We start from the raw sequence: 27,394 nt of genomic DNA, 5'->3' as shown, positions 1-27,394 counted from the left end.
CATTACAATATGTCCGATGCAGTAAGTATGAGGTAGTAAAAGGTATCTACAAAGTTGTTGATATCGGCATCTCGTTTAGATATCGACTCTTGTGGGTTTACGATGAACACATGATCCTTGTCGGGAGATAAGAATGTGGAGATGGATTTGAGAAACATGTCTTTGCATTGGTATTCTATTCATCTCTCATCTCTTCGTAACATCTCATACAGAATTACCTTGGCCCATAAAATCAATCATCCACTCGCGAATATCTGGGCCGCCGACTCCTCCAGCTGCGGATGTGCGCTGCGCCAAATCTAGGTCTAAATCCATTGTCGGATATGCAAATCCCTCTTCCCAAAGCCCAAAATCCATTCCCGTGCTCACACTCTCGTCATAAAACGGTTCGTTCAATGCATCATTATTGACGGCTGGGAAGTTAAAGGGCCCATTTGCACTGCTTACGGCAGTATTGTATGCGGTAATGGGGTATGGAGCCATCGAGATGCGCGGCGTAACAGTTCCCTTACCATTCATTGGGGTGGCAGTTTGAGAGACAGGCGTCATCATGGCAAATTGCTGGTGATGAGCGGCGGGAGAGACAATGCTCGAGCCCGAGTAGATGTTCGCCAGCAACTCATAGCGAGCGCCCATATGGCTGTTCCCTCGCTCGCCCATATTCCTCAACAAGCCGAGCCCAGCCGCCATGGCCAAGTTGTTGGCAGCATTGTCAGGAAATGCTGTGCATACCATGACGAGCACGATTGTGGCAGAAAAGATGTGCTCCCCGTCCATATAGCCATATGTTGCTAAACCATCAGATTAGCAAATCCACATTCAACAAAAGAGAGAAGTATGCTTCGGCAACTCACCAACCAAGTCTCTCTGCGCTACAATAGTCATCATATTGATAACATCTTGTGCCGCTCCAATACACATGTCAATAACTCTCACCGTCGTCTGCGAAAGCCCTTCCTTCCAATCACGCTCCTTCTCGGCCGGACCATCACCGCTTCGAATCGCCTTCAAACGCTTCTGCACCACATGAAACAGCAGCGGCCGCACAGTCATGTTAATGCATTGATAGTAGTGCGCAAATGCCCCAACACTCTCGCGGCTAAAGGTAAGCTGCGCAGGGTCGAAGCGCAACTCATCAGGCAGTTCGCGATTCCATTTCGAAAGCGAGAGGATGATGCTCTGCACTGACGCCATGAGGCTCTTGCCAGATTTTGGTGCAGATTTGTTCGATCTGCGATATATAGTCATGTGAATCCGGCCAAGAATGCGAGACAGTTCAGTGTAATGTCGCAGCACCACAGCAGGACAATACTCGGCGTCTCCTGGGAGCGGCGATGGCATGGCTACTCCTATGTCCTCATCCTGAATAGTGATGGGATTGCCAGACTTGACACACAGAATCCTGTCCAAGCTATAGATTGACCACCAAACTCGTCGGCGATGCTCTCTTTCCGCTTTGTCTAAAGCCGGGCCCTGCTGTGAGTTGTAGTGAGGGTTCACCTCCTGATGCAGCCCAAGCGAAATGGCCATGCGCAAAGCCTTGCCGATATACTGAAATGCAGCATCTTGACGATTCATATTTTGCATGAAATACCCTGCAAGCGCCAAAGTCTCAACACATAGAATAGACCCTTCTTCATGGGTCTCGGGGAGGAGATTCAGTGCATCTCTAAAATAATCGAACCCCGGTGGTCCTCGAAAGTCCACCCATTGATTCACCGAGTATAGCTGCCCAAAAGCAAGAATAAGGAGCACCTTGGCATATTCCAAACATGCTGTCTTATCGGAAGGATCTGGTAATCCACTATATGCTTCGAGAAGCAAACGCTCAAACGAGTCTCTAGGATCGGTAAATGCAAAAATGGTGCCGATATACATGTACTGTGCTGAAAAAAGCCTTCGTGCCATGTCAATAGGGGGGAGTCGTGAGCGAATGCTGAACACAACTTGTCGCCGTGAAGGTAGAGCGTCAGGCTCATAGAAATTAGACACTAAATCAAGACTTCCATCATCGCCTTGGAAACCAGACAACTTTCTCACATTGCGAAGGAAGTTGTCTGCTGATGCAGGGCCTTGAAAGCCTGTGGAATATTTGGGATTAGAATATTTCATGCTCTCGGTATCGCAGAGGAAGGCTTACTTGTGGAGGGTTTATCTAGACTGAGTTGAGTAAACGGCTCAAGCAGAGGCTGCTCATCTTCAAAGTCGTCTTCTTCGTCGTTGGTATTGCGGTGGCGAAGCGCAGTAGTCGAACCGCTAGGCTGCATGCCTGCATAAATACATGCAGTCTTAGTAACTGAGGTTGCATCAAGTAAAACGGAGCATAAGCGGCTTACTGTCCAAGGCTTTTGCTTTTGCTTCAAGCTCTCGTAAATAGCTGTTTGACCAGGGTTAGTCTTGATCTGGATGCGAACGATGAAAAGAACCATTCAGACATACGACTCATTGACCAAAACCTTCCGCGCCCCCTCGTAAATGCACGTCAATCGAGAATCACGGCATCTCGAGCATGTAGGTTTTTCCTTGGAACAGTATGAGCGTCGTTGACGGCAGTTCAGACAGCTAGATGAGAAGAATGCAACATGAGTATATATCCTAAGTATAATGAGAAAATAATCGACTCACGCAACCGGTCTTGAGGTGAACTGCTCCGCAACCTGCCGAGGCGAATCCTCTGGGGTTTCCATCGTATGACAAGATCTCAACGTCTATGAAATTGCAACAAGGGTATCTCCTCTCGTAAACTTGTTTGACTCGGACGAACCCTGCAAGATGTGGGCCATCGAGGAGACAAGACCCTCTCTCCTTGTATTATTTGAATCTTCTTGGCCCAGGCGAACTCAAGCATGAGAGCCTCAGCCTGCTCGCGAACCAGCTGATCGCGCAGGGCGATCGCAAAGGGCAGCCGAAAATCGCGGGCTTCTATCCCGACATAGGCGTAGACATGGAAATCAGCCTACACCAGCTCCTTCGCGCACACAGATAGACAGCCTCACTCAGCTGCAATCGCAGGTATCACAGCCAACTGATAGGCCTCAAACGACAGGGCTTGATTCCCGGTCAAGTGTGCCTTTTTGGTCAGCAAATCCAGCGTCACCTGCGTCGGGAATCGACCCCGACAGGACTCCTCATCTGCGGCGCACATTAGCCTCTTCTTGGTTTAGATTGGCTCTGACGATTCATTCCGAGTGTGCGTCTCCATCTCGGGGACCCACACCGACTGCCCTGGATTTTGTCCCTCCACACTCACGAATCAACGACCATTGACATTGTGTCTAGGAAGGACGGGAGTGATCCCGAGATGCGGAGATGGGGCATGGGATGCAGCTGGCGGATGGAGACGGTTGCCGTGTTTCTTGTGTCTTCATCCTTGCCTTGTCATCTTCCCGACAAAGAGAGAGCTTGATATAAAGAGCTAGCTGCTTGCCGCTCTGGTGATGCTGCACTCGAATCAAGCACAATACCCAGTATACCCAACCATGGCGATTGAATCACTCCGCATCCGAGTCTCCATCGACAGAGGCGGCACCTTCACTGATGTCCACGCCTCAATCCCCGGCAGAGACGACATCATCCTCAAGCTCCTGTCTGTCGATCCGGCGAATTACCAGGATGCCCCGACAGAAGGCATTCGCAGGATCTTGGAGCTGGTGACGGGCGAGCAGCTGCCTCGAGGCCAGCCCCTCGACCTCTTCCACTTTGAGTCCATCCGCATGGGAACCACAGTCGCCACAAATGCCCTGCTGGAGCGCAAAGGCGAGAGAGTCGCCCTCGTCACCACAAAGGGCTTCCGCGACCTTCTGGCCATCGGAAACCAGTCGCGCCCGCAGATTTTCGATCTGTCAGTGGCGCGACCAGAAGTTCTCTACGACCATGTAGTGGAAGTAGATGAACGCGTAACCATGGAAGATTACACGGAAGACCCAGAGTCAATCAAGACCACTCCCACAGCCCAAGATTCACAGCTCGTCGCCGCAGTCACAGGCGAGACTATTCGGATCTTGAAAGAGCCTGATTTGGGCGCAATCCAGAAACAGCTAGCAGAAGTATGGAGCGAAGGCTTCCGCTCCATCGCCGTAGTCTTCATCCACTCATATGCCTACCCCAACCACGAGCTTCTCGTCGGCAAGCTCGCTCTGGAGATGGGCTTTTCAGTCACCTTGTCATCAGAGCTTCAGCCCATGATCAACGTGGTGCCGCGAGGAACATCGGCCATTGCAGATGCCTACCTCACCCCCATTATCAGGAAATACATCAGCTCCATCGAGGCAAACTTCCGCGGCGGATTCTCTTCTGCCGATACCAGAATCGAGTTCATGCAGTCGGATGGAGGACTGGCGGATTATCGCAAATTCAGCGGTCTCAAGGCCATTCTTTCAGGCCCCGCAGGCGGCGTCGTTGGCTACGCCCAAACGTCATGGGATGAGGAGGAGAAGCGGCCCATCATCGGCTTCGACATGGGTGGCACATCGACGGACGTATCCCGATACGCAGGTGTCTATGATCACGTCTTCGAGACCACCACAGCTGGCATCTCTATTCAATCACCGCAGCTTGATATCCACACAGTAGCCGCAGGAGGCGGTTCTATCCTCTCCTGGAGAAACGGCCTCTTCAACGTGGGCCCGGAGTCTGCATCTGCTCATCCTGGCCCAGCCTGTTACCGCAAGGGCGGCCCATTAACTATCACAGACGCGAACCTGTTCCTTGGCAGAATCTTACCAGAATATTTCCCTAAAGTCTTCGGCCCCAAGGAGAATGAGCCGTTGAATCGGGAAATTGTCGAGCTCAAGTTTGCGGAGCTCACAACCGAAATTAACAAGGACAGAACGGCCTCTGGCCTCTCCCTATTCTCGTCAGAGGAGGTGGCCCTCGGCTTCCTGAAAGTTGCCAACGAAGGCATGGCGGGACCTATCCGCGCTCTTACAGAGGCCCGTGGCTACGACGCCGCTGATCATCACCTTGCCTGCTTTGGCGGTGCAGGCGGACAGCATGCTTGCGCGGTGGCCAATGTCCTGGGTATCTCTCGAATCATCATGCACAAGTACTCTTCCATCTTGTCTGCATACGGCATCTCACTAGCAGACGTTGTTCATGAGACGCAGCGGCCCGCAGCGATCGTCTACAGCTCAGAGACAGAGAGCGAAATCCGATCCCAGCTGGATGGCCTAGGCCGACAGGCAACGGATGCGCTCGTGAGCCAGGGATTTTCAGTGGACCAAATAACACACAATTCTTACCTCAGCATGAGATATGCCGGCTCAAATAGCTCACTCATGATCCTCAAGGGTCAGGATTGGGATTTCAAGCGGGAGTTCGAAGACGCTCACAAGCGCAGCTTTGGGTTCCACTTCCCGGAGAAGGACATCATTGTGGATGACATCCGTATCCGAGCCGTTGGCGGCACCGGCGCGAAGCAAACCAAGACTCCGTTTGCTCAGATGAACAAGATCCAGAGCCTTCGTCTTCCTTCACCTACCGCGGATGGATCAAATCCAGTGTACTTTGAAGGCTCTGGACGTGTAGACACTCCCATCTATGAACTTCAAAAGCTTCCAGAGGGGTCACAAATTGCTGGCCCGGCGCTAATCATCGACAATACCCAAACCATTGTCGTTGCTCCCAGAACAACAGCCACGATCCTGAACAGCTACGTCGTGATTGATGGCGCGCTAAACACCAAGGGATCCAAGACAAACGGCGAGCAGGAAGAGTTCAGTCCAATTCAGCTCACAGTCTTTGGCCATAGGTTCATGGGCATCGCAGAGCAGATGGGTCGCACACTGAGGCGAACTGCCGTCTCAACTAACATCAAGGAGCGTCTTGATTTCTCATGCGCAATCTTCAGCCCCGACGGTGGCCTCGTCGCAAACGCACCGCATGTGCCAGTCCACCTGGGATCGATGCAGTTCGCCGTCCAATACCAACACCGCCTCTGGGAAGGAAAGCTTCGTGATGGCGATGTACTCGTGTCGAACCACCCCTCTTGCGGCGGCACACACCTTCCCGACATTACAGTCATCACACCTGTCTTTGATGGAGACAAGCTTGCTTTCTATGTTGCCTCTCGCGGCCACCATGCTGATATCGGCGGTATTCTCCCTGGCTCTATGCCCCCTACCTCGTCAGCGCTCTGGCAAGAAGGCGCCGCTATTCAATCTACCAAGCTTGTCAGTGAAGGCCGCTTCGATGAGGCAGAGGTTGTAAGGCTGTTGCTGGAAGAGCCTGCCCAGTACGAAGGCTGCTCAGGCACCCGAAGACTGCAAGACAACATCTCGGATCTCAAAGCCCAAATTGCAGCCAACGCCAAGGGCATCTCGCTGATCAAGGGGCTTATTGAAGAAAACGGCCTAGCTACCGTGCACAGATACATGTATGCCATTCAGCACACCGCAGAAGACGCTGTCCGTGCTCTGTTGAAGGAAACGCGTGCCAAGTATGGCTCCGAGCCTCTTGTTGCGACTGACTACATGGATGACGGAACGCCTATCACTCTATCTATCAGCATTTCTCCGGATGGATCTGCTGTCTTCGACTTCACAGGCACTGGTCCTCAAGTGCTGGGCAACACAAACGCTCCCATTGCCATCACGCATTCTGCCATCATCTACTGCCTGCGCTGCCTGGTATCATCTTCCATCCCCCTAAACCAAGGTTGCCTGGCACCTATCAAGATTGTCATCCCTGAAGGAACCATCCTGAATCCCGGGGACGGCCTCGCTGTTGTCGGTGGCAACGTGCTAACATCCCAGCGCGTTACTGACGTTGTTCTCCGCGCATTCAACGCTTGTGCCGCCAGTCAAGGCTGCTGCAACAACCTCACGTTCGGTACCGGTGGAAAGGATCCCATCACTGGGGAGCACAAGGAGGGCTTTGGTTATTATGAAACCATTGCTGGTGGATCTGGTGCTGGGCCTGACTGGATCGGCCAGAGCGGTGTCCACACGCACATGACAAACACAAGAATCACCGACCCTGAGGTTTTCGAGAAGAGATATCCGTGCATTTTGCGGCGCTTCGAGCTACGCAAAGGCTCGGGAGGAAAGGGCCGCAACGGTGGCGGTGACGGAACTGTTAGAGAGATTGAATTCCGTGTTCCCGTGCAATGTTCCATTCTCAGCGAGAGAAGATCACGCCGTCCTTATGGCATGGAGGGCGGAGGAGACGGCGAGGCTGGTCTGAACAGCATCAAGGTCACAGATGCGGCAACGGGGTTGAAGAGAGTCATCAATCTGGGGGCCAAAGCTACCACAAGGCTGAACGCCGGAGAGAGCGTTGTGATTGAGTCCCCCGGAGGAGGTGCTTGGGGACGAATCGAGGCATGAGTGAAGTACTACGTACCAATAGGGCATTGCACTGGGTTTGTTTATGCATCATGATAATAAGACTACTTTGTAGGTAGTAGTAGTAGAATCCCGGGTTTGGGATATCTGCCAGATATGTTATAGAAAGATTTCTTCACCTTTTTAGTAACTTGCACAATTTTCTTTTCTTTTTCTTTTGACTTGTTGGATCAGATAAGCAAGCCACGAGATCGATCTGCATATCGACGACTTCTCATAGAACAAGATGAAACGTCAAAATCGAGAACGCTTGCAGATCTTGAGCGATGACCCTTGGGTCGTTGGAGAGGCAGCAAGTCAGCACTTTGTTAGTACCAGTACCAACGCTGCTCCGTAGCACTAACAGCAATTCGCCAACTCTTGCTAGCCGTCGATAATTTCACGCGAGATCTCGGAGGGGGCCGAAAGCCGCTAGAAGGCCGATGATTTGCTCGCACGCGAGGAGGCCCAAGCTTTGCTGCTGAGTTTCAAGCGTAACGTAGTGCGACAGGTTGGTGTTGCCGCCCATGAGAGCATGAGCCAGAAGGGCGGCCTGCATTGTTGCTTTCGAAACAGGTCAAGCAAGACAATGGGATGGAGAAGAAAGGCGGATGAATGCATGTGCTGCATCCTCGTACACGTGCTTCGTATTCTTTGGCCAGGGTTGCAACACCAAGAATGCAACCCAGACCATTGAAAGACCCGAGTCAAATGCGAGCACGCAGCAGTCGTCAAATCGAGCTTCAGGCTCTTTTGGGCACCGTCATAGCGCTCGCTAAAGCGCTGCACTAAAAAGTTAGCGGCGTAGCCTCTGCCCAGTAGTTTTTCCGCTAAAGGGCCAAGTGCCAGGCACCATGCAGGAACAGACTCAGTGGCCACCAATCAGCTGCCTGCAGGAAATGAAGGCATTTTAAGGTGCGCACCAAAGGAGCAGCCGCAACGACCCCTGATGGGCCTTTTTCTTCGTCATTTCTGCATCGCATGTACTTAGCCCTCATGAATTATACGTGGAGGTACATTGTCGACTGCGTAAGGGTCCAGCACGTTTGAGCGAGGGCATGAATCGCGACGAGTCAGGCTTTCTCTCTTCTTCTAGGCCCCTGGACAACCGGGGTGAGGATTGGTCTGGTTATATGCGGGGGAGGGGCTCGCTTTGGACCGTCGAGTGCAGATCGTCCTGCTTCAGCTAAGAAAGATCTGCCCTGTCAGCCCGTATTTGGATGCATGGGGACGGCAATGTGACCAAGAAGAGGCGGCTGCAGCGGTTGGGCTGGGACGACTTGGGATGACTTTTTTTTCTTCCCTTTGCTGGGGTTGGCAGTTTTCGCGATGCAGTGAGGAGTAGAGTAGGACTGGCATGATGGCGTAATAATTGGCTGTGTGTCACATAGTTGAACAGACGTAGAATAAATAGAGTGCGTGACAAAAGAAGAAACGAAACGCAGCGCGGAACAAGGAATCGACTGATGGAATTGAATGGAATAAAACATGGAAGGGCTGAAACCGCGGAAGTCCTCGACCGCATTAACTCTGCCTTCTGCGACAAGCCTGGGAAAAATTTGGGCCTGTCCTCACACGAAGTACCAAACTTGACACACCATAATTTCATCAGCGTCCATGCGCGACTAACCCCCAGGTCCCGTCTACCTGCTGATGCCGCCATCGCCCCCCATCCCATCATGTCTCGTCTACCTCATCGGGCCTTGATGCCGGCCCCATAATTGTTTGGCTGGCACTTCAGAGCACTATTGGCTGCTTGTCTTTGGTTGAGTCGCCCTCCAAACCAGTCCGCCCTGCGATGGCGCCTTAGCTGGGCTTGTTTTTCTCAAATCGTCTTGTTTCGCCTCCTCTCTTCTCTCTTCTCTCTTCTCCTTCTCCTCACCATCTCCTCAAACGTTTCTGCTTGTTTCACGAATTCCATCCCAAAAAGACTTCGTTGGCAAAGTCTTGTCCATTCCTTCACTTGACGCATCTCTTGGATATCGAGTATCCATTATTATACCCTCCTCACGTTCCTTTGCATCACGCAATAACACATAACCGCTACCTCCAGCGCATCTCAAGGTTGGCGGCAACAGACACAGCGTTTTAGAAGGTGTCATTCGCTAATCGCTTACAGTATTTCGAAAATCTCGAGTAAATCACCGCAGAGAACCATCATCTTGCTTGATTCTACCGCCATACTTGCGCTTCACTTTCACCCATCTCTTCGCGACGCTTAGATAGCTTGTGCGCAGATCTACACCCAAAAACATCACCCAAAAAAACACCAAACGCCGAAGAATCAAGATGAAGTTCTCCATGTTCGCCGTCGCCGCTCTGCCGGCCCTTGCTCTCGCTCAGTCTACCACCACTGAGACGTCGACGACCGTCCTGACCAAGACTGTCACTCTCAAGAAGGTCCACACTGTCACCTCTATTTCTACCACCGCTGCTCACAACAGCACCACTGCCGCTGCTACCACCTCATCCAGCCACCACTCCGTCGGCACCGCCGTCAGCTCGACTGCTTTCCAGCCTACCACCGTTGCCACCTCTGGCGCCCCCATCGCTACCGTTACCAAGGGCCCACAGAACGCCGGCGTTGCTCTTGAGGCCAGCAAGATCGCCTTGGCTGGTGTTGCTGGTATGATCATGGTCGCTTTGATGTAAATCTCTGCGGCTTTGCAAAGATGTGGAGTGTAGACATCTGAAGGAGGTGACGTGGATTCCTTCTTGATCCACTGACAACCATTTTGACTTCTTCGCTCGTTTCTTCGTTTTCCTTTGTCAACTTGAAAATTAAAACCCATTCTTCTGTATGACAATCTACGAATATTTACGACCCGCCGACGATTTGACAACGTGCTTCCGCTGAAAAGGGACGGGCTCATTTCGTCCACAAAGGCCTGGCGGTCTAATTTCTATTCTCATTTTACAATTTTGCCTATGTTTACGCGCGCCGATGGCGCTGCTGAACTTACTACCCCTATTGATGCTTCATTTCTTGGATATCCTTACTGTCCTCGCTGTCTCTACCCATTGATGAAGCAGGCACTGGCTACTGGTCATTCCCACAAATGGGAGTTGATTGGTCCTTCAAGCAAAAGCCAGTTTGCATATCTTCAGACGGCTGGGAGCAGCACCCAGTGTGTGCAAGCGCGCTGGCTGGAATTTAACTTGAATTCAATTACACAATTTTTACCCCTCTTGTTTCTATCATCACCTTACACTAGGCGATTCTTCCATTCAAAAATCTTTGGGTCTGATACCATGGGCATACATTCAGCATGCTGATGAACTTTTATTTCACGGGTGAACGGGCACTTATTCGCTTCTGTTGGTGATACCCCTTTTTATGTATTGGTGATGGAAAAGTCGAGGCTTGGTGAAGCCTGGGGTGAGATCTCTCATGCACTGCGAGAGAAGATCTTGCACAGCTGCATCCTCGTCCTCGACTTGATGGCTTGTAGTCTTGGCGTACGTCCTCTGGGGTTTCATTCGGATGCTGGAGTTTTGGAGAGAGGAGGCTTGGTGTTACTGTGAATAAGGAACTAGGCCGTGCAATACATATTTATCGCCGTACATTTCTTTTTTTGTGATTCATTTGCAGTATCGTTTGAGTATCGTTTGATTGTGAACTGGTTTGACCTCGCGGACTAGCAGAGCAAGATATCGGCGCATTCACTGTGCGGATTCGGCGTATTTGGTCACTCTGCCAAATCAATCGTGATACAAATAACCAACGCAAGAAAGAAAGAAAACACATATTACGCCATTTGGTAACGATATGGAAAGTCGACTTGTCATAATGCCGACTTAAAAAAAGGCTCGCTCATGACTGATTAATAAAGAATCATCCCTATTGGCGCATCCAGACCAAGTCGCCGGCTTGCGGCGCCACGATGCGGGTCCCATCGGCTCTCCAACTTTTCTCCAGAGCTCTTCGCTAACTCAATCTTCATCACCCACATCTCACCAACAAGGCGGGATTCTCGGAAGAGCCTCGCATCCAGAACCTGCAGCGTCGATATTCTGCATATTCACAATGGCCTCAATAGCTCCGTCGCTCCAGCGAGCTCAGGCGCCCATGCGAAGGGCTCTGGCCGCTTCTCCCGCCCTCCGATCGTTTGCCACTCTCCCACAGCATCCCGATGCCAGCGAAGCTCCCAAGACGTCGCGACCCAGGACATACTTCAAGGATAAGACCGTTGCGCCCTTCTCCGACTTTGTTGCGACTTCGTCTCCCGCACAGGCTCTGTCGCCCAGCGATGCGTACGCCCTCAAGACTGCCGAAGTCGGCCCTGCAGGCAAGAAGAGAACCATCACACGACTGCCCGAGTGGCTCAAGACGTCCATTCCTGCGGGCAACGAGAACTACAAGAAGATCAAGAGCGATTTGCGAGGCCTCGGTCTGCATACCGTCTGCGAGGAGGCACGATGCCCCAACATCTCCGAATGCTGGGGCGGCTCCGACAAGAACGCCGCAACGGCCACAATCATGCTCATGGGCGACACATGCACTCGTGGCTGCCGCTTCTGCAGTGTCAAGACCAGCCGCGCTCCTCCTCCTCTGGATCCCCATGAGCCGGAGCACACTGCCGAGGCCCTCGCACGATGGGGTCTTGGTTACGTCGTGCTGACGAGCGTGGACCGTGACGATCTCATTGATGGCGGCGCCCGACACTTTGCCGAGACAATTCGCAAGATCAAGCAGAAGAAGCCGTCATTGCTCGTGGAGGCCCTGACTGGAGATTTCGGCGGCGACTTGGACATGGTCAAGATTGTGGCAGAGAGCGGATTGGACGTATATGCGCACAATGTTGAGACGGTGGAAGGCCTGACGCCGTATGTGCGTGATCGACGGGCCACATTCCGCCAGAGCTTGAAGGTGTTGAATCATGTCAAGGAAGTGAAGGGCAATGAGGGCATCATCACCAAGACTAGCATTATGCTTGGCCTGGGAGAGCAGGAGCACGAGGTCATGGATGCTCTGAGAGGTACGTCGTTGATTTCAAATCAGAACCAAGAGAACAAAGATGACTAACAAATTCGCAGAACTGAGGAAGGCCAATGTTGACGTCGTCACCTTTGGACAATACATGCGTCCCACCAAACGACACCTCAAGGTCGAGAAATACGTCACGCCCGATGAGTTCGAGATGTGGCGCCAGCGCGCTCTCGATATGGGCTTCCTCTACTGCGCAAGCGGACCGCTTGTTCGTTCATCGTACAAGGCCGGCGAGGCGTTCATTGAGAACGTGCTCCGAAAGAGGGCTGGTGAAAAGGCCGCTGCACTTGCGAGCGAGGGCCTTGGCAAGACGGTGGCTCTTGACGCTACCAAGACGCAGTAAGACGTTTTAATATATAAAAAGAAGTTATCGTTTGATTGGGAACATGGCGTTTTTTGCGAGGTTGGATTCCTATTTAGAGGGTTCACGATTCAACGATTGAAATGGCGAGGGTCTTCAACAATGGCTCTTATAGATGCTGTAGAACTATCATGTACCTAGGGTGGAAAAGGGTTTAATGCATGTGTATCGTCCCTCTCCCAAAAAATAAATAAGCAACAATGCTATATACCAATGTAGGTTGAGAGAGATAGAGGGGGTATCAACTCCATTCAACCAAATTACTCATTATCCCATATGCGCTTCAATGCCGTCAATGCAATATACATGGCCTCTTCCGTCCGAATCGTCCTGCTTCCTTGATTCGGCATCACGTCGACCCAGTGATCAAACAGCTCTCTCGTCTTTCCGCCCTGGATGCCCATTCCGCCAAGCTCCTCGTCATTCATCGCTGCATACTCAATGCCTCGCGGTCCGCCAAATACAATGAGGACATGGTTAAACTGCACACGCTTGCCATACGGAAACTCCTTACCCACGGGAGATCCTCTCTCGGATGTGCCGATGCTGACATCGTATCCTCCTTCGTATGGCGACTCGGTGAAGACAGCAGACAGGGAATTCGCCTGTCGGACGGTGTAGCCCCAGTAGAAGCCGGCTTCTGTGCGAGGCGCATGGGGGTGAACACACTCGGCAGGCTCAGACTCGTCTTCCGAAATCTTGAGCGTGACTCTGGTCTTAGGAGGAATGTCCTCTTTGATTTCGACGGGCTTGTCGAGGCCAACGTCCACCAGCGTGCCATCGCTCGACTTTGTCATGCCCGCAATCGTAACACCCTCTCTATATATCATCGACTCCTTGATATGCGGATGATGGGGAGTATCAAGACCCGGCAGGGAAGACGTCAATCGCAAGTTAGGATGCAGAGGGAAAAGCGCCTTGCGCATAAACGGCGGTGCCTCGAGATACGATAGCACATGCGTCAGGAAATGGCACGGGTCGGTATCTCCGGTATATGCAGATTTGTCGGTATTGTGCGGACGAGACTTGACCGGAGAGTCATCAAAGACAATGACCTCGTCGATGGAGAAGATGGCGAGAGCGCGGGCAATGCGACTGGGCACAGCGATTCGCTGTTCGGCCGTGGCTAGGCTGGGAGCATTCTGTAAGTATTTCTAGACCCGAATCATCTCATATTGGAGGAATCGAATACGTACGTCGCAATTGTGCTGCTGGGGAACGCCACAGAGACTGTCCATTCCCTTCCCTCTGAGGCTGCGAGACTGACGGGCTGGCGAAATGATTGCTGCGAATTGCCGCCATTGTGGGCAGTTTTTCTCTTCTGTAAGTTCAATTAGAATCCAGTTACACCTCAGGAGCACTCGTAAGTTCATACCTTTGCTTCGCGCTCCTGGTACGACATGGTGAATACAATTTCTGTCACTGATAGTATATGCAGTTCATATGCAGCCAAATCTCGGTTCAAAATATTTTGATAATTATTCTGCCGGAATTTGACCCACTTTAGATCATACCGCCTACCACTTCTGTAACTGTGTCATTCTTCCTCAATCATTACCCTATAGTTGTTGAGCTTTGGGAAATATATAGTATAGCAACAGACAATATGCTTAGATAGCAATAGATTCTCAAACATTTTTATCTTTCCATCTCCGATAAATGTATTTAGGTAGCCAATATCCTTCCCACATATCAATAAATGGCGCATTATATGTCTGATATGGTAACGGCCAGCCTGCTACGTTAGTTAGCATTATACCTGTATATATGTAACCAAACATATCAGCAGAGAGCGAAATAGCATATGCAGAAGCATACCGTGAGATAACCGTGAATATCATGTCTACCCGCTGCCAATTATCCAGACGGAGGGTTGTCGCTCTCTTGAGTAGTTGCTGGCCCGATAGGTACCTGTAGCTGCACTCCACTTTCCCAGTCCGACTCATACTCGCCCGTATCGTCTGGTAAATCACCAAGCCAAGCATTCACATCTTCCGTCGTCAGCGCGGATCCAAGATCAGGCTCACTGGGAGGCAGTTGTAATTCCCCCCGGCTCCCCGTGGCTCCAGAGAGCGCTGCAAGCTTGGTGTTGGCCCATCGAATGTCAAACATTGCCTTCATCTTGTCGACATCTTCGCACGGCATGGTAATATAAAACATTTGCCCTGACTCGATGAGAGGGACGGAATCCTCAGTCGGAGGGCCTTCTCTTAGTCGAAATGGTGTATCCAACAACATCTGCCAGGCATTAGCGGTGCTTAGGCCCATCTCCGCGGTAGGAGAAAGGCTATTCTTGTGCATCCATTGAAACTGTAGCTGAATGATACACTGATCACTCCCTTGAACATCACGGATCCCGACGCATTTAAGACCAAAGAGGCATTCGCCCCACCAATAATAATAAACCCTATCCATGCAAATCATGTTCCAAGACTTGTTATATGACTCTGGAGCAGTCAAGTCATTAAGAGACAACTGACTAAGCGAGAACATGATGGTGTCGAGTTGAGCGATGAACTCTCGGCTCATGTTTTCCTCACCCGGGCTGACCAAATATGGCACAATATAAGACACCTTTGAACAAGGCGCTCCTGTCAAGATACACATCTCCTCTTCTCTGTCAAGGACTTTGTCTACTTCTTCCTTATTTGAGTAGAGACTATCGACACTGATTTCGCTTTCTCCATCTACATCAGTGGGTGGTGCAGTTTCTCTATCTACATCAGCGGGTGATGCAGTTTCTCCATCTACATCAGTGGGTGATGCAGTTTCTCCATCTACATCAGTGGGTGATGCAGATGAAGAGCGCTTAGCAAGGGGCCCCAGTACAGACAATCTGCTTCGGACAACTGACATAAAAAATCAGGGGCGATTCATCAATACAATCCAAGCACTTACCAAGCGATAGATAAGTATTCAAGGTTAAAGGGGAGGGAAAATATTGCCCAGGCCTCTGAGTCAGGCTCCGTAAATGGCGGAGAGGTACCAGCATGAAATAGGATACCAGCGGCACTGGGAGGAGCGGACTTTGCCCATTGCTAGCAGCTTGATGGCCTTCGCGTGACGCATAATGGAGTGCATATATCCTCTGAATTATTCTCATTCTCTGCTGAAAGTCGGTGGCGGTAACTATAGGTCTAGGAATAGCAGTCCAGTGCGACTTTGCTGCCCAATCAAATAAAGAATCGATTTCATCGGGGATGCCGTCGGTGTAATAAAACTTGAACACGGCACGCCGCAGACTTTCTTCGGATAGTTCGGCATTCATTGGTTACGAGGTGTCGTGAGGTAAGGCCAGAAAATTGTGTTGATTGGCCGACGGTGACAAATTCACAAAGGGAAAACGTACAAGGAGGAGGAGCAAAAATATGTATTTATAGGACAGAAAAGTGAAGGTTTGGTGAAGAAATTGGGTTATGAAAATTTCTGGGCTTCAACTCTGGCGCCGAGTTACTTGGCTGGAACCTTTGGTAAGACGTTCGTAAGCTTGTCATTTTGTATAGAGGCGTTTATTGCTTTAGTAACAGCAAATATCCGCGGTAATAGAAGTGGATCTCTGTGGCAGCAGTAAACTCCAGGTGTGGTATAGTAGGAAGTACTGAAATAACCAATAGTCAGGTAGATTGGCCATCATCTCAAAGAGAGGACACATTACGGCCTTTTGACCGATGTGGTTAAGGTTTTACACAGTAGGGCGCATTTTTTGCGCCAGTCTCAGGTCCTTATTCTTGATTTCGTGTCGGTCCATCCGTCAATAAAGTATAGATCCCACATCTCTTGTCGCCAGTTGATGTCTAGTGGCGTGGCTTTTGATGAAGCATTATTAGGCAACGAACTCGAAGGCTCAACTATATAGACAGATATAGAGCCGCACTACCGCCGGCACTACACCTTCTAGAGAGCCTCATACTGATATCTTAGCCGTTTATTACACTCAAGACCCATCAACTCAGCCACGCCAAGTAGTAAATACAAAGGATACTCTGTCTTTACTTAAGGAATGGTAAAAGATCTTTCCTCTACATATTGTTATGACGCTTGACGTCTACGTTGTTGCTGGGATATTGGATGGTTCCATATTATATGTGGGGAAAGTTAAATGTAAATTGTGTCAGGACGAGATGTTTATTTCCGGAATGACGTTTCCATCCTCCATATTTCCACACACACTACCTTGCTTCAGGTTGTTGAAACTGTACTAATAACACACCCTCTTCTCCATATTATACCTTTTCTGACTGCCCCTTAGTGGCTTGTCATGTTCAAAACTATACTAAACATTTCTATTGGGAAGACAAGTAATAAAATCAAATAGACAGCCTTCAAAAAAATTTCAGATGCTCGACCACGAAATGCAATGAATGACGGCTGTTGTATTCCAATACTTTGCATATTGATTCCATACATACTAACTGGCGACAGCGATACCTTGATGCTTGGAGTCGTCTGGCGAGCTTGGAACCTTGTCTTTGTCTGTATAAACTCTTCTACTGTAGAGAGATTCTGATGCCAATCTCTCGCGTCATCGGGAGTGAGAGAAACAGCATCAATGTCATGTTCGTAATTCCCGTTGTTATCTCTGGCTACCAAGAAGAGAAGAAATGAGGTCTTGCGTCTAGAGGACTCAAACACCAACACCGCTTTGAAGTTGGGATACGTTTTTATGACGAGATCGCCATCATGACTTTTGCCGTCGAATCGAAAAGAGCGCCAGATTTCGTGCGAATCCATAATCAGCATCTGACGAAGCTGGGATCCAGGGAACAGTCTACTGCCTTGGAGGAGGTTTCGTTTCAAATAAAAGGCATTCTGATAGCGTTTCCTGACTAATTCAGATCCCATTTGAGATCTCTCTTCCTCGAGGTGCTCCTCGAGTACTCTTGCCATCGTAGTCCAAGGCTCTTCAAGGTATAGCCCAATGATATCCGAGGTGCTCTTGATTCCGCATATGGAAGCTAGAATAGTATGAGAGTCCGAATGGACCCTAGCTAACTCATTTCCTCGGGCTCGAGCATAGCGATCTCCGCCGAGGCGCTTTAGATATATTCCTGCAGTAGCTGAGGGATTTGCGTCAAAGCAACAGTTGAGTAGTAATATCACAAGGTCTCCAGAAGCCCAAGGTTGTCGAAGGTCTTTGACGAGGGAAGTGACGTGAATCCCTTTGTTGGACATGGTGATCGGATCTTGCGGTACTTTGGATCCCCAAACACGTACTAACCTATCAAACCTAGAGTGAATTTTGTATTCCGGTAGTCCCCTGCGATATGATCCGTTCGCAAAATTGCGAAAATCTCTTGGAGATTTCGCAAACAGCCCATGTACCATATCTGGATCTGTCGAAGTAGTTGAGGCTCGCCAGGCGAAGATGGTGTGGTCATCAGATTGTTGAAGAATATGTTCCTGTAGTCGAAGAAAAGCCCTCCCTCCTTCCCCGTAGATTAGGGGCATATAAACATCAAACAGTCCGAATAAACAATATGCAAGATCTTCCTCGCGAGTTGTTTCCCTATTGGCAGCCCAACTTAGACGTCTTCCTACACTGACCTGCTGAAGGGGGCCCGAGCCGTCGAGAACAAAGGCATCAACCCCCGTGATCACCGCAAGTTGCTTTGCAACAGCTGCCTTTTCTGCAATTTTTTCCCATGACTTATTGTAGAATTCGAGTCGCTGGGGTGCGATAAGCTCTTGCAATGTCCAGCCTCGAGTAAACCACCGGCTACGGCCAAAGCCAACATATGTTGTATTGAGAGCACTTTTCTCGACTTTTGGAGATGGGTAGTCCTCTAAGAATGCATAAGCGATTGATGAGTTTCTGTACCACTTGAACATGGAATTGATTGCTTCGCTAAGTTCTGCGCTGCTCGTCTTATCAATGCAGCACGTATCAACCCATGCGTAATCCAAGCCGTGGCTATATGCTTTCTTGCAAGTAGATCTGATTTTAGAGAATCCAGCTAGCTTTTCTCGCTGATCTGGCAAGTGGAAATCTTGAAAAGACACCTCCTCTTGGCCCCAAGTATGGGACAAAATGGCGTAAGGTGGCGGCTTGCCGTGGAACTGGTGAAGCTTTAGGGTCCGCGTGTTGATTAGCCTCATGTTCGTAAAGACCCGCAAAGATTCGTCTCGAGGCTAGATAACTTCTTAGACTCGAAATTGTACCCTCTAAACTACGATGAATTTGAAGCGCTGAGACTTCATCCTTCTGTGGTAGGCAGCAAAGGCATTAAATCCTATTCATCATCATGTGACACGACATGCAGGTTGCTCTCCATGGGTGCCTATATTCACATATGAGCACGGCTATGCATTCCTCCGATTGCTCTCCTTATTTGGTAGCAATGACCGATTCCACAGCCTTTTAAATACAGGTAGATGTCATCTTTCTCTCACTCCTTAATCATATGGCTGCTTTGCACTAGCAATAACAATTCGTGTGTTCTCACTTTTAACTGTAGATCTTGAATACATGTACTTTGTCCAGGAAGCAGAAGGCACACTAGGAGCTATTCTAAACAGGGCACTAATATGGAAGCTTGGTTGCCGTTTCCGGCCATGCCTTGGATTAGTCCGTAGTCGCTGCGGAATTACGCCATAGCATGGGTGGCTACCTGCAAGTATACTTGTACAGTACTGTGGCGCTGTATTCCGCCAATTACTCAGCAAACAGTGAACAAACCCAGGCAAATACGCAAGCTGGCCACGTCCAAATCCTACAATCACCAACATCAACGGTAGAGTCGCAACCACAGCAACAGCAATCTAATTGTCCGGCACCTACGAGCGCATCTTCACAATGAGCGGCCCCATCCACATCGGATCTGACGGCGAGTGGCAGTCGCTGCTCTCGGGAACCACCGTCGTCATCGCAGATTGTACGGCATCTCGTGTGGTCTTGTGCCAACCCGACTAACAGAGCATCACAGTCTACGCCGATTGGTGCGGTCCTTGCAAGATGATTGCGCCTCACTTCGAGCGCCTCGCCAAGGAGCACTCGCGCCCGAAAAAGGTGGCCTTTGCCAAGGTCAATGTCGACAACCAGGCCAACATCGCGCGCACGAATGGCGTCACTGCCATGCCCACATTCGTCGTCTTCCACAACGGCACGACCGTCGAGACCATCCGCGGCGCCAACCCGACGGCCCTGACTGAAGCTATCACAAAGGCCGTCTCGCTCAGCAACGGTGGCAAGGCCGAAGACGTATTCAAGACTCCCGGCAGAACATTGGGCGGCGATGGCTCCGTCCCCGGCCAGGGCCGTCACTGGAGCGTGACCTTGTTGATCAACATCATCATGATGTTTGTCGGGCTGTACCTCGCGTCCTTATTTTCGGCACGTAAACAGGAAGCGTAGGAAGCGGGCGGTGCGAATTTACTGACCGGCGAGCCAGATTGATTCGTACAAGGCGGCGGAACAGTCCATGTTCAACCCGAAGAGACAGCAGCCACCGTTGAAGCCGGCATCGGCTGCAGGGCCGGCACCAGCAGGCAGCGCTCGGGCGCAACAACAAAGGTCGGCCATTAGGACACTAGCTGATTTGTGATTTGTTATAATGTGATGGATGTGAGGGACGAAGAAGCGGTCTGTGTTTCTGTGCGTGAGCGTTCTCTACCTACACTGCGTTAGCCATGCTGGCATACAAGGGATTATGCCGCTATATGATTAAGCGACAGCTAGTAGCAGTCCATATAATTTGTTCTCCATTTGAAAGGCAAAGACAATAAAATAAAGAAAGAAAGAAAGCGAAATGAGCCGCATGTGCCAAAGAAGCTTGAACCATGGATCTTGTTAAACTGGTTCAGTGGGCCTACAGTAGCGCTGATTGACCTCTCACATGCGAGCTATCTCCAATCACAGCATCACGTGACTGCCAGAGCTTGAAAAAGTCCAGAAACCTTCATCATTCAAGCAAGCAGCAGCTCTTCTCTCGTGCTCAAATTGTGTACCAGAGAAGAAGATGCTGTCATTCAATGGGCTCAAGAATGCTTGCCCAAAGTGCAGCTATACGTATCTCTTCACAGCACCAAGGCAGTTTGCACATTCTTCTTCCCTAGCATCAGTGCGAAGGACAACTGCCCCACGCATACAAATTCAGCGAAGCTCTTATCAACTAAACAGACGATGTTTTTCCAATTCTAGCACTGCTCTTCAGGAGCCAACAGGTGGATCAAGGAGTCAATCTGTGGAGGATATTGAAAAGGTTGTTCGAGAAGCAAAGCAGCGCTTTCGAGACACCCTCCCAAAGGGATATCTCAACGAAGAGGAGTATGCGCTCTACGAACGGCTCTATGGCCCACCACTTCGAGAGACTGCTCCAGAAGATGTCGGAATTCCAACTCATGCTGATATGGGAGGCCAATCGACGCGGGTAAATGATGAAAGGACGTTACTGCGACAATTGGAGGAAGGGGGGTTTGAGGAAGTGACCTACAGAATCCCCTACCAGGAGAGCGGTGTTGCAGAGGCATCTTCAGGGTCTGAACAGCCCTTGGCGTCGGATTCTGCACTAGAAGCTATTGAAGAGTCACCAGGATACGTTGATGCTGTGGCAAGAAACCCAAGAGAGCATGAGGCATTGCAAAGATTAATGCAAGACTTCAAGGCCGCGCAAAAGAAGCAACTCGAAGATGAGATTGCAGCGGCGAGGGAGGAAGCCGAGGCAGAGCAGGAGGCATATGAAATGGATGAAGAAGATGATTTCTTTGAAGAGTCGGAAGAAACCACGGCTGAGCTAGGAAGGGATATGAGCCTTGGCGAGACGCGACGATTCCATCCCTTTACTCTACAAGGCAGATTCCATGGAAGTCCAGTCGAAATTTCACTACCCCAAAGCGGACTGGTCACGCCTATTCGGGACCTTTTGGATCGAACTCATTTGAGTCACGTCAAGGCGGCTGCCGAAGCAGCATTTGGTGGGCAGGGTTTGCCAACTTCTCCATCAACACCAGAAGGAAGAAAGAATGGGCAGATGGGCGGCGTCGGCTTACCCCCTGATCAGCGACACATGACGGAAATTGAGGCAGATGCATTCCTCGCTGGCTATCTTCCACCTGCTTATGCCTCTGTCACGTCGGTTTTGCGAGAAGTGCGGAAGCGGCTAGGCAGCGACTGGATTCAACAGCGGCTTAAGAAGAAGGAAAACGCAGGGCTCAGTGTACTAGATGCCGGAGCCGGCGGTGCTGGTCTTGTCGCCTGGGAGCAGATACTCAATACCGAGTGGGATCTCTTAAGAGAAAAGGGTGAGGTAACCGGCTCGCAACCCCCTGGGAGAAAAACTGTCATCACTGGATCGGATCGTCTGCGTCACCGGCTGAAAAGCTTCCTACACAATACTACCTTCTTGCCTCGACTGCCGGATTATGAGCATTCTGGAGAGATGCAAGGCGAGCACCTCGATGCCGGCAATAAACCACAACCGCGGAAAAGTTATGATCTCATCATCGCTTCTCATCTCTTCCTCAAGGAGAAGCAGGATCATTACCGTCAAGCTATCTTGAACAACTTATGGACTCTTCTCAACAAGGATGGCGGAGTACTCATTGTTATTGAAAAGGCCCATCCCCGAGGATTTGAAGCAGTCGCTCATGTCAGAGATACACTTCTAAAGCAATTTCTCCTGCCACAGAACGGCGAGCCCAGTATCCCGACGGAAGAGTTGAACCCAGCATTCCACAAGGAGCGGGAAGCTGGTCACATTATTGCGCCGTGCACTAACCATGGCACATGTCCCATGTACAAAGAAGCCGGGAAGAGCAAGGGCAGAAAAGATTATTGCTATTTCAATCAGCGGTTTACACGGCCCACCTTTTACACCAAGATGTTGGGCAACAGTTCGAACAACCAAGGCGATGTCGAATTCAGTTATGTGGCGATACAGCGTGGCTGCTCAAAGACAGACCAGCTCCCAGGATGGAAGGCCACTGAACTAGCATTTGCCGGATACAAAAACTCCAAGGAGAGTCCAGATATGCAAACCTTGCCCAGAATGGTCCTGCCACCATTGAAACGCAAGGGCCACGTCACTCTGGATGTCTGCACGCCGGAAGGCAAGATTGAGCGATGGACGGTGCCCAAGAGCTTCAGCAAGCTCGCCTACCACGACGCAAGAAAATCACACTGGGGCGATCTCTGGGCCCTGGGTGCCAAGACCAAAGTTTCTCGAAGCGTTCGAGTCGGTAGCGGAGTAGACGATGGGGGCAAGCGAGCTGAAGGAGGAAAGAAGCCTCGCAAGGTCGAGATTACAATGGATGGAGGCCGTCTATCAGCGAACGAGAAGAATGCACGAAAGGAACGCCGGACCAAGGGCAAGCGAGAGAGGCAAACGGACCTGATTAAGGAGATTTTGGAGGCAGAAGACCTGGAAGAGCAGGAGATTGAGAGAGAGATGGATACAGAGGTAGAGGAGGAGTTGAAGCTGGAAGAGGAAGAGAAGCAGAGGAGGAGGCGGCGATGAGATGGAAACGCATTAACAAAGGCACACTGTATAACATGAGTTGAACCAAACTGTATAATAGTCTGATCATTGCCACAAGGAATTTACGAGACATTTATTGATTTCAGAACAATGGATCGTGTCTTTTTGAGTGCCGGATTCCAGAAAATCGTAGTAGATCAAGTATTTAGTGTCCTGCACAACTAACTGGAGCTGAAAGTTAGCAGCGGCCATCTTCATCTCGGGTGTTATTTTTAGTGGTTGGCGGGGCGTCTGAGCTGAAATAGGGAATTAAGGTGTCGATTAAGCATAGTGGGAGCCAAGACCAGTTGTTTGAAAGGTCTGTGCATCGCTGAAACAAGCAATAATATCCAGCTTCTAAATAGGAATCCAGACTGTGAACAAGTAGGTAGTAACAAAGTCCAAGTCTCTTTCAATCGTGTACATTACTTCAATTCACACAGAAAATAGTAAGTAATAATACATGCAGCCTAACAGCAGGCTTAATGCACTTGATTCAATAGCTGAAAAGAAGAGAAAGTATAACCGCGCTGTTTAGCCTAGTTTCAGACCCAGCCCATGAATCATTCGTCGGAACGATATTAATAGCCCGGACTATGTTGGAAACTGATTCCCCATCTGGAAGCTCGCCTGTCGTTCAGGGGGAAGGGGGGGAACTTGAAAATCCGAGGGGGGGTCTGGAATTTGAAATTTAGCATCAGCAATGCAGCGCTCTAAGCGAAATCGGGGACACGAGAACGGACAGATATGTCTTTTGCCGTATACGAAAATGTAGGGACGTCACGCGGAGGAGCGCAAGGTAGAGTTGTTTAAAACTCTATTCCACCTTAACTTAGAGACTATTTCGTGACCCTGCTTTACACGCTGTTGAAGGGAGGCTGTTGGAATAAACGGGTTAGGCGTGTCTCTCATTTCTGTCTCATTGATTTCCATCCGTATTTTTTTCATCTTTCAATTACTGGCGTCTCTTTTCATGTCCCATCTCACCTAGGGTTGGCTGGAGGAGAGTCGCGCCTCGCGCAAACCTCCGTCAAAATGTTCGCCGGCCGCCCGCGATTCGTCCGCAACGGCATCCTGTTGATGGCCGTGATCCTGACACTATGGCATCTCCAGCTAATACCCCAGCGGCCATCATCAGAATGGACCCGGCATGAACATTACATGAACCACAACGCGTCGTCCAGTCAATATCCTGAGCCCAAATCCAGCTTCAACTGGAGCAGCATCAATTTCCGCTATCCTCCACATAACTCTACACGGCTGCCAAGTCCGGGCAGGCCTCTTCCCCGGATCCAGCACCGCTTCGGCGTCGAACAACCAATAGCCGCCAAAAAGCAGATGGAAAGGATGCTCCAGGTGAAGGAGGTCTTTCTGCGAGCATGGCAAGGATACAAGAAATTCGCCTGGAAGCAGGATGCGCTACTACCCATCAGCGGCCGCGGAAGGGAGCAGTTCTCGGGCTGGGCGGCGACCCTCGTTGATTCCCTGGACACGCTTTGGATCATGGGCTTACGAGATGAGTTTGACGAGGCGGTGGCGGCGGTGGCAGAGATTGACTTTGGATCTTCGACGAGTAACCGGGTCAACATCTTTGAGACCAACATTCGCTATCTCGGAGGCTTGCTGGCGGCGTATGATCTGAGTGGCAGGGAAGTGTTGCTTAAGAAGGCGGTTGAGCTGGGAGACCTCATATATGCCGGATTCAACACCGAGAACGGCATGCCTGTCGACTTTCTCAACTTTCACTCAGCCAAGTCGGGAGAGGGGCTGGTCGTTGAAGGCTCCGTCGTATCAGCATCACCGGGAACGCTGTCTCTAGAGCTGGCACACTTGTCGCAGGTCACAGGAGACCCAAAATACTACAGCGCCGTGTCACAGGTGATGGATGTGTTTTATCAGGGCCAGAGCAAGACGAGCGTCCCTGGAGTTTGGCCGATGAACGTGAATATGATGGCCAAAGATGTGATCCACGGCAGCACTTTTACGCTTGGTGGCTGTGCCGACTCTTTGTATGAGTATCTCCCCAAGATGCACCAGCTACTACGAGGTGGCGAGCCCAAGTATGAGGCCATGTCCAAGATGTTTCTGAAGACAGCAGATCGACACTTTCTATTCCGTCCAATGCTGCCAAAGGAAGATGACATTCTCATATCCGGCAACGTCAACGTCGACGAAAAGGGTAATCCAGTGCTGGATCCCGAAACGGAGCATCTGACTTGTTTCGTAGGGGGAATGTTTGGCCTGGCAGGCAAGCTCTTCAACAATGCAGACGACGTCGAAACAGGCGTCAAGCTGACCAACGGCTGCGTCTACGCATACCGCGCCTTTCCCACTGGTATGATGCCCGAGAGAATCGACCTAGCCCCGTGCAAAGATCGTTCGCACTGCCCCTGGGACGAAGATTATTGGCTGCAAGAGCGCGACAAGAGGCCGGAGTGGAAAAGTCATCTGCCCAAGGGCTTCACCAGTGCCAAGGACCCGCGATATCTTCTTAGGCCGGAAGCCATCGAGAGTGTCTTTTACTCGTACCGGATCACAGGGCGGCGAGAGTTCCAAGACGCCGCGTGGGATATGTTTACAGCGATCGCGAAGGGGACGGAAACGGCGTATGCGAATGCCGCAGTGCTCGATGTTACGATTGATGGCGGGAAACTGCCTTTGGAGGACTATATGGAGGTGAGCTGAGTTCTTTTATTTTCTGTCGACTTCTCTTTCATTGACATGACTTTGTGATTTGGGCTTTAAACTAACCATGATGTTTTGATGCAGAGTTTCTGGCTCGCCGAAACGCTGAAATACTTTTATCTCATATTTGCGCCGCCGGATTTTATCAGCTTGGATGACTATGTGTTGAATACCGAGGCCCATCCATTTAAGCTTACGAAATGAATGAATAAGAATGTCTACTAGTAGCTATCTTGTATATACGTTATTTGCTTAACGTTAAAAATAGAAACCCAAGATCCTTGCCTGTTTGTACTATGTACGTATAGCACAGGCCGTCCAACGCATCAATCTCATATGTAGAGACAGCCTTGCGGTGAAATTGATTGGTTACGGGAAAGTTTCCAACTGCCGATCACACGCAGAGGGCGATCAAGGGTTTCCGCCTAAGCAATGACACAATTTTCCACAGTAACTTCCCGTTCTGAGATGCCCAAACAAGATTATTGGGCCACACCAGCGGGAATCAGAAAGCTAAAACGTGTGATTCTCTGGACACGTATGTATTGCTCATGTTTGGGACTCAAGGGAGTAGTGATCAGCAATATTACTCGAGTTCTCAGACCTGTAGCCTAGGTTAGATTAGATGAAAAGTCAGGCTATATCGGCCTATTACAGTAGTTCACAGTGGCGATTTGTTGCGTGTCAAGATTTCTCCGATGCTAGTGGCTGAGTGCTACCTGGGATGTATGAGCAAAGGTTCATAATCGAGCTGTTTAGACTCTCAGAGCTAGGCAAGTCCATCACTAGCAAACATAGAAGCCGTCTTCCAGTGGCAATGACACGTATACACACAGAAGCCTCTGTACATCAAAGGATAGGTAGGAAGACGAAGAAAGGCCACTTGAGACTGTTTGGAAATATGCTAGTGAGCAATTGCAGAAGTACATGTAACTAGCCGTGTCTACATACATAGCGCGCAAACCCGCTTATACCCATTCAGTCTCTACGTGTGACCTAGTTTAGATGCCGGCTTATAATGACGACTGTGGACGCGGAAGTTTCTCCGTGTGCCAATTACATGCAGACAATAAGTTCAGAGCACAAACTTCCAAACAGGAATGGGAGAACACCCACTACGGCCTGCATGACATTTAGCTCAATGGATAAAAGCGGAGAGCTTTGGAACAGCGCAGGCACTGTCGAAGGCGATACGTACTGAATGCCGTCTTCCGGTCGATCTGATTGGAACGCCACACGCCAGTGACGAGTGACAAGTCTTGTAGCAGAAGCTCCTCCGAGAGCTAAAGCACCTACAGAGAGGGATCTACATGGTCGCTGAGTGAAGGTTTGTGTACTAGGAATGTACTGGGCAATGAGCCGTGAGGAAGCTTAAAGCAAATTGCCACACAAGCTTTTCTTGATTTCAAGTTTTTTTTTTTTTTTTTTTTTTTCCTCCCTCTGCTCTATGCTTTCCAGCAATTGCATTTTGGTGGCTTCAAACGCTACCTGCGCATCCCCTTTCAGAATTTCTTCTGGAAGCGAATTCTATACAAGCACCATTTACAAGAATAGAATTGGATATGCCGGATATACCATGTCATTC

The 27,394-nt window shown here is 50.2% G+C and overlaps 10 protein-coding genes across 10 annotated transcripts; 5 read left to right on the top strand and 5 right to left on the bottom strand.

Annotated features, from left to right (window-relative positions):
- Positions 1-204: 204 nt before the first annotated feature.
- TRIVIDRAFT_43601 (uncharacterized protein) lies at positions 205-2,564 on the bottom strand (the record flags this gene model as incomplete). Its single annotated transcript, XM_014097626.1, has 5 exons — positions 205-791; positions 855-2,135; positions 2,162-2,296; positions 2,319-2,377; positions 2,440-2,564. Coding segments are annotated over 5 exons (2,187 nt in total), but the record flags the coding sequence as incomplete, so codon positions are not given.
- Positions 2,565-3,472: 908 nt separating this feature from the next.
- Positions 3,473-7,464, top strand: TRIVIDRAFT_172546 (uncharacterized protein; the record flags this gene model as incomplete). Its single annotated transcript, XM_014097625.1, has 1 exon — positions 3,473-7,464. One exon carries the CDS (start codon positions 3,480-3,482, stop codon positions 7,323-7,325), a length of 3,846 nt encoding a protein of 1,281 aa, XP_013953100.1.
- Positions 7,465-9,611: 2,147 nt separating this feature from the next.
- Positions 9,612-9,974, top strand: TRIVIDRAFT_66928 (uncharacterized protein; the record flags this gene model as incomplete). The annotated part of the gene is made up of 1 exon (XM_014097624.1): positions 9,612-9,974. One exon carries the CDS (start codon positions 9,612-9,614, stop codon positions 9,972-9,974), a length of 363 nt encoding a protein of 120 aa, XP_013953099.1.
- A 1,417-nt stretch (positions 9,975-11,391) lies between these two features.
- Positions 11,392-12,655, top strand: TRIVIDRAFT_43662 (uncharacterized protein; the record flags this gene model as incomplete). Its single annotated transcript, XM_014097623.1, has 2 exons — positions 11,392-12,301; positions 12,360-12,655. The coding sequence occupies 2 exons, from the start codon at positions 11,392-11,394 to the stop codon at positions 12,653-12,655; spliced, it is 1,206 nt and encodes a 401-aa protein (XP_013953098.1).
- A 278-nt stretch (positions 12,656-12,933) lies between these two features.
- TRIVIDRAFT_43974 (uncharacterized protein) lies at positions 12,934-14,075 on the bottom strand (the record flags this gene model as incomplete). Its single annotated transcript, XM_014097622.1, has 3 exons — positions 12,934-13,815; positions 13,866-13,994; positions 14,049-14,075. The coding sequence occupies 3 exons, from the start codon at positions 14,073-14,075 to the stop codon at positions 12,934-12,936; spliced, it is 1,038 nt and encodes a 345-aa protein (XP_013953097.1).
- A 455-nt stretch (positions 14,076-14,530) lies between these two features.
- TRIVIDRAFT_66925 (uncharacterized protein) lies at positions 14,531-15,941 on the bottom strand (the record flags this gene model as incomplete). Its single annotated transcript, XM_014097621.1, has 2 exons — positions 14,531-15,420; positions 15,572-15,941. The coding sequence occupies 2 exons, from the start codon at positions 15,939-15,941 to the stop codon at positions 14,531-14,533; spliced, it is 1,260 nt and encodes a 419-aa protein (XP_013953096.1).
- Positions 15,942-16,918: 977 nt separating this feature from the next.
- Positions 16,919-17,845, bottom strand: TRIVIDRAFT_66924 (uncharacterized protein; the record flags this gene model as incomplete). The annotated part of the gene is made up of 2 exons (XM_014097620.1): positions 16,919-16,941; positions 17,083-17,845. The coding sequence occupies 2 exons, from the start codon at positions 17,843-17,845 to the stop codon at positions 16,919-16,921; spliced, it is 786 nt and encodes a 261-aa protein (XP_013953095.1).
- A 183-nt stretch (positions 17,846-18,028) lies between these two features.
- TRIVIDRAFT_119408 (uncharacterized protein) lies at positions 18,029-18,769 on the bottom strand (the record flags this gene model as incomplete). Its single annotated transcript, XM_014097619.1, has 1 exon — positions 18,029-18,769. A coding segment is annotated over one exon (741 nt), but the record flags the coding sequence as incomplete, so codon positions are not given.
- Positions 18,770-19,388: 619 nt separating this feature from the next.
- Positions 19,389-23,124, top strand: TRIVIDRAFT_213844 (uncharacterized protein; the record flags this gene model as incomplete). Its single annotated transcript, XM_014097618.1, has 4 exons — positions 19,389-19,545; positions 19,597-20,003; positions 20,062-20,183; positions 20,811-23,124. The coding sequence occupies 4 exons, from the start codon at positions 19,467-19,469 to the stop codon at positions 23,122-23,124; spliced, it is 2,922 nt and encodes a 973-aa protein (XP_013953093.1).
- A 1,035-nt stretch (positions 23,125-24,159) lies between these two features.
- Positions 24,160-26,013, top strand: TRIVIDRAFT_157800 (glycoside hydrolase family 47 protein; the record flags this gene model as incomplete). The annotated part of the gene is made up of 3 exons (XM_014097617.1): positions 24,160-25,490; positions 25,554-25,800; positions 25,894-26,013. The coding sequence occupies 3 exons, from the start codon at positions 24,160-24,162 to the stop codon at positions 26,011-26,013; spliced, it is 1,698 nt and encodes a 565-aa protein (XP_013953092.1).
- Between the last annotated feature and the right edge of the window lie 1,381 nt (positions 26,014-27,394).

This window comes from Trichoderma virens (genome assembly GCF_000170995.1).
Source record: "Trichoderma virens Gv29-8 chromosome Unknown TRIVIscaffold_85, whole genome shotgun sequence".
Taxonomy (NCBI): domain Eukaryota; kingdom Fungi; phylum Ascomycota; class Sordariomycetes; order Hypocreales; family Hypocreaceae; genus Trichoderma; species Trichoderma virens.
This window is presented reverse-complemented; position numbering and strand designations above follow the sequence as displayed.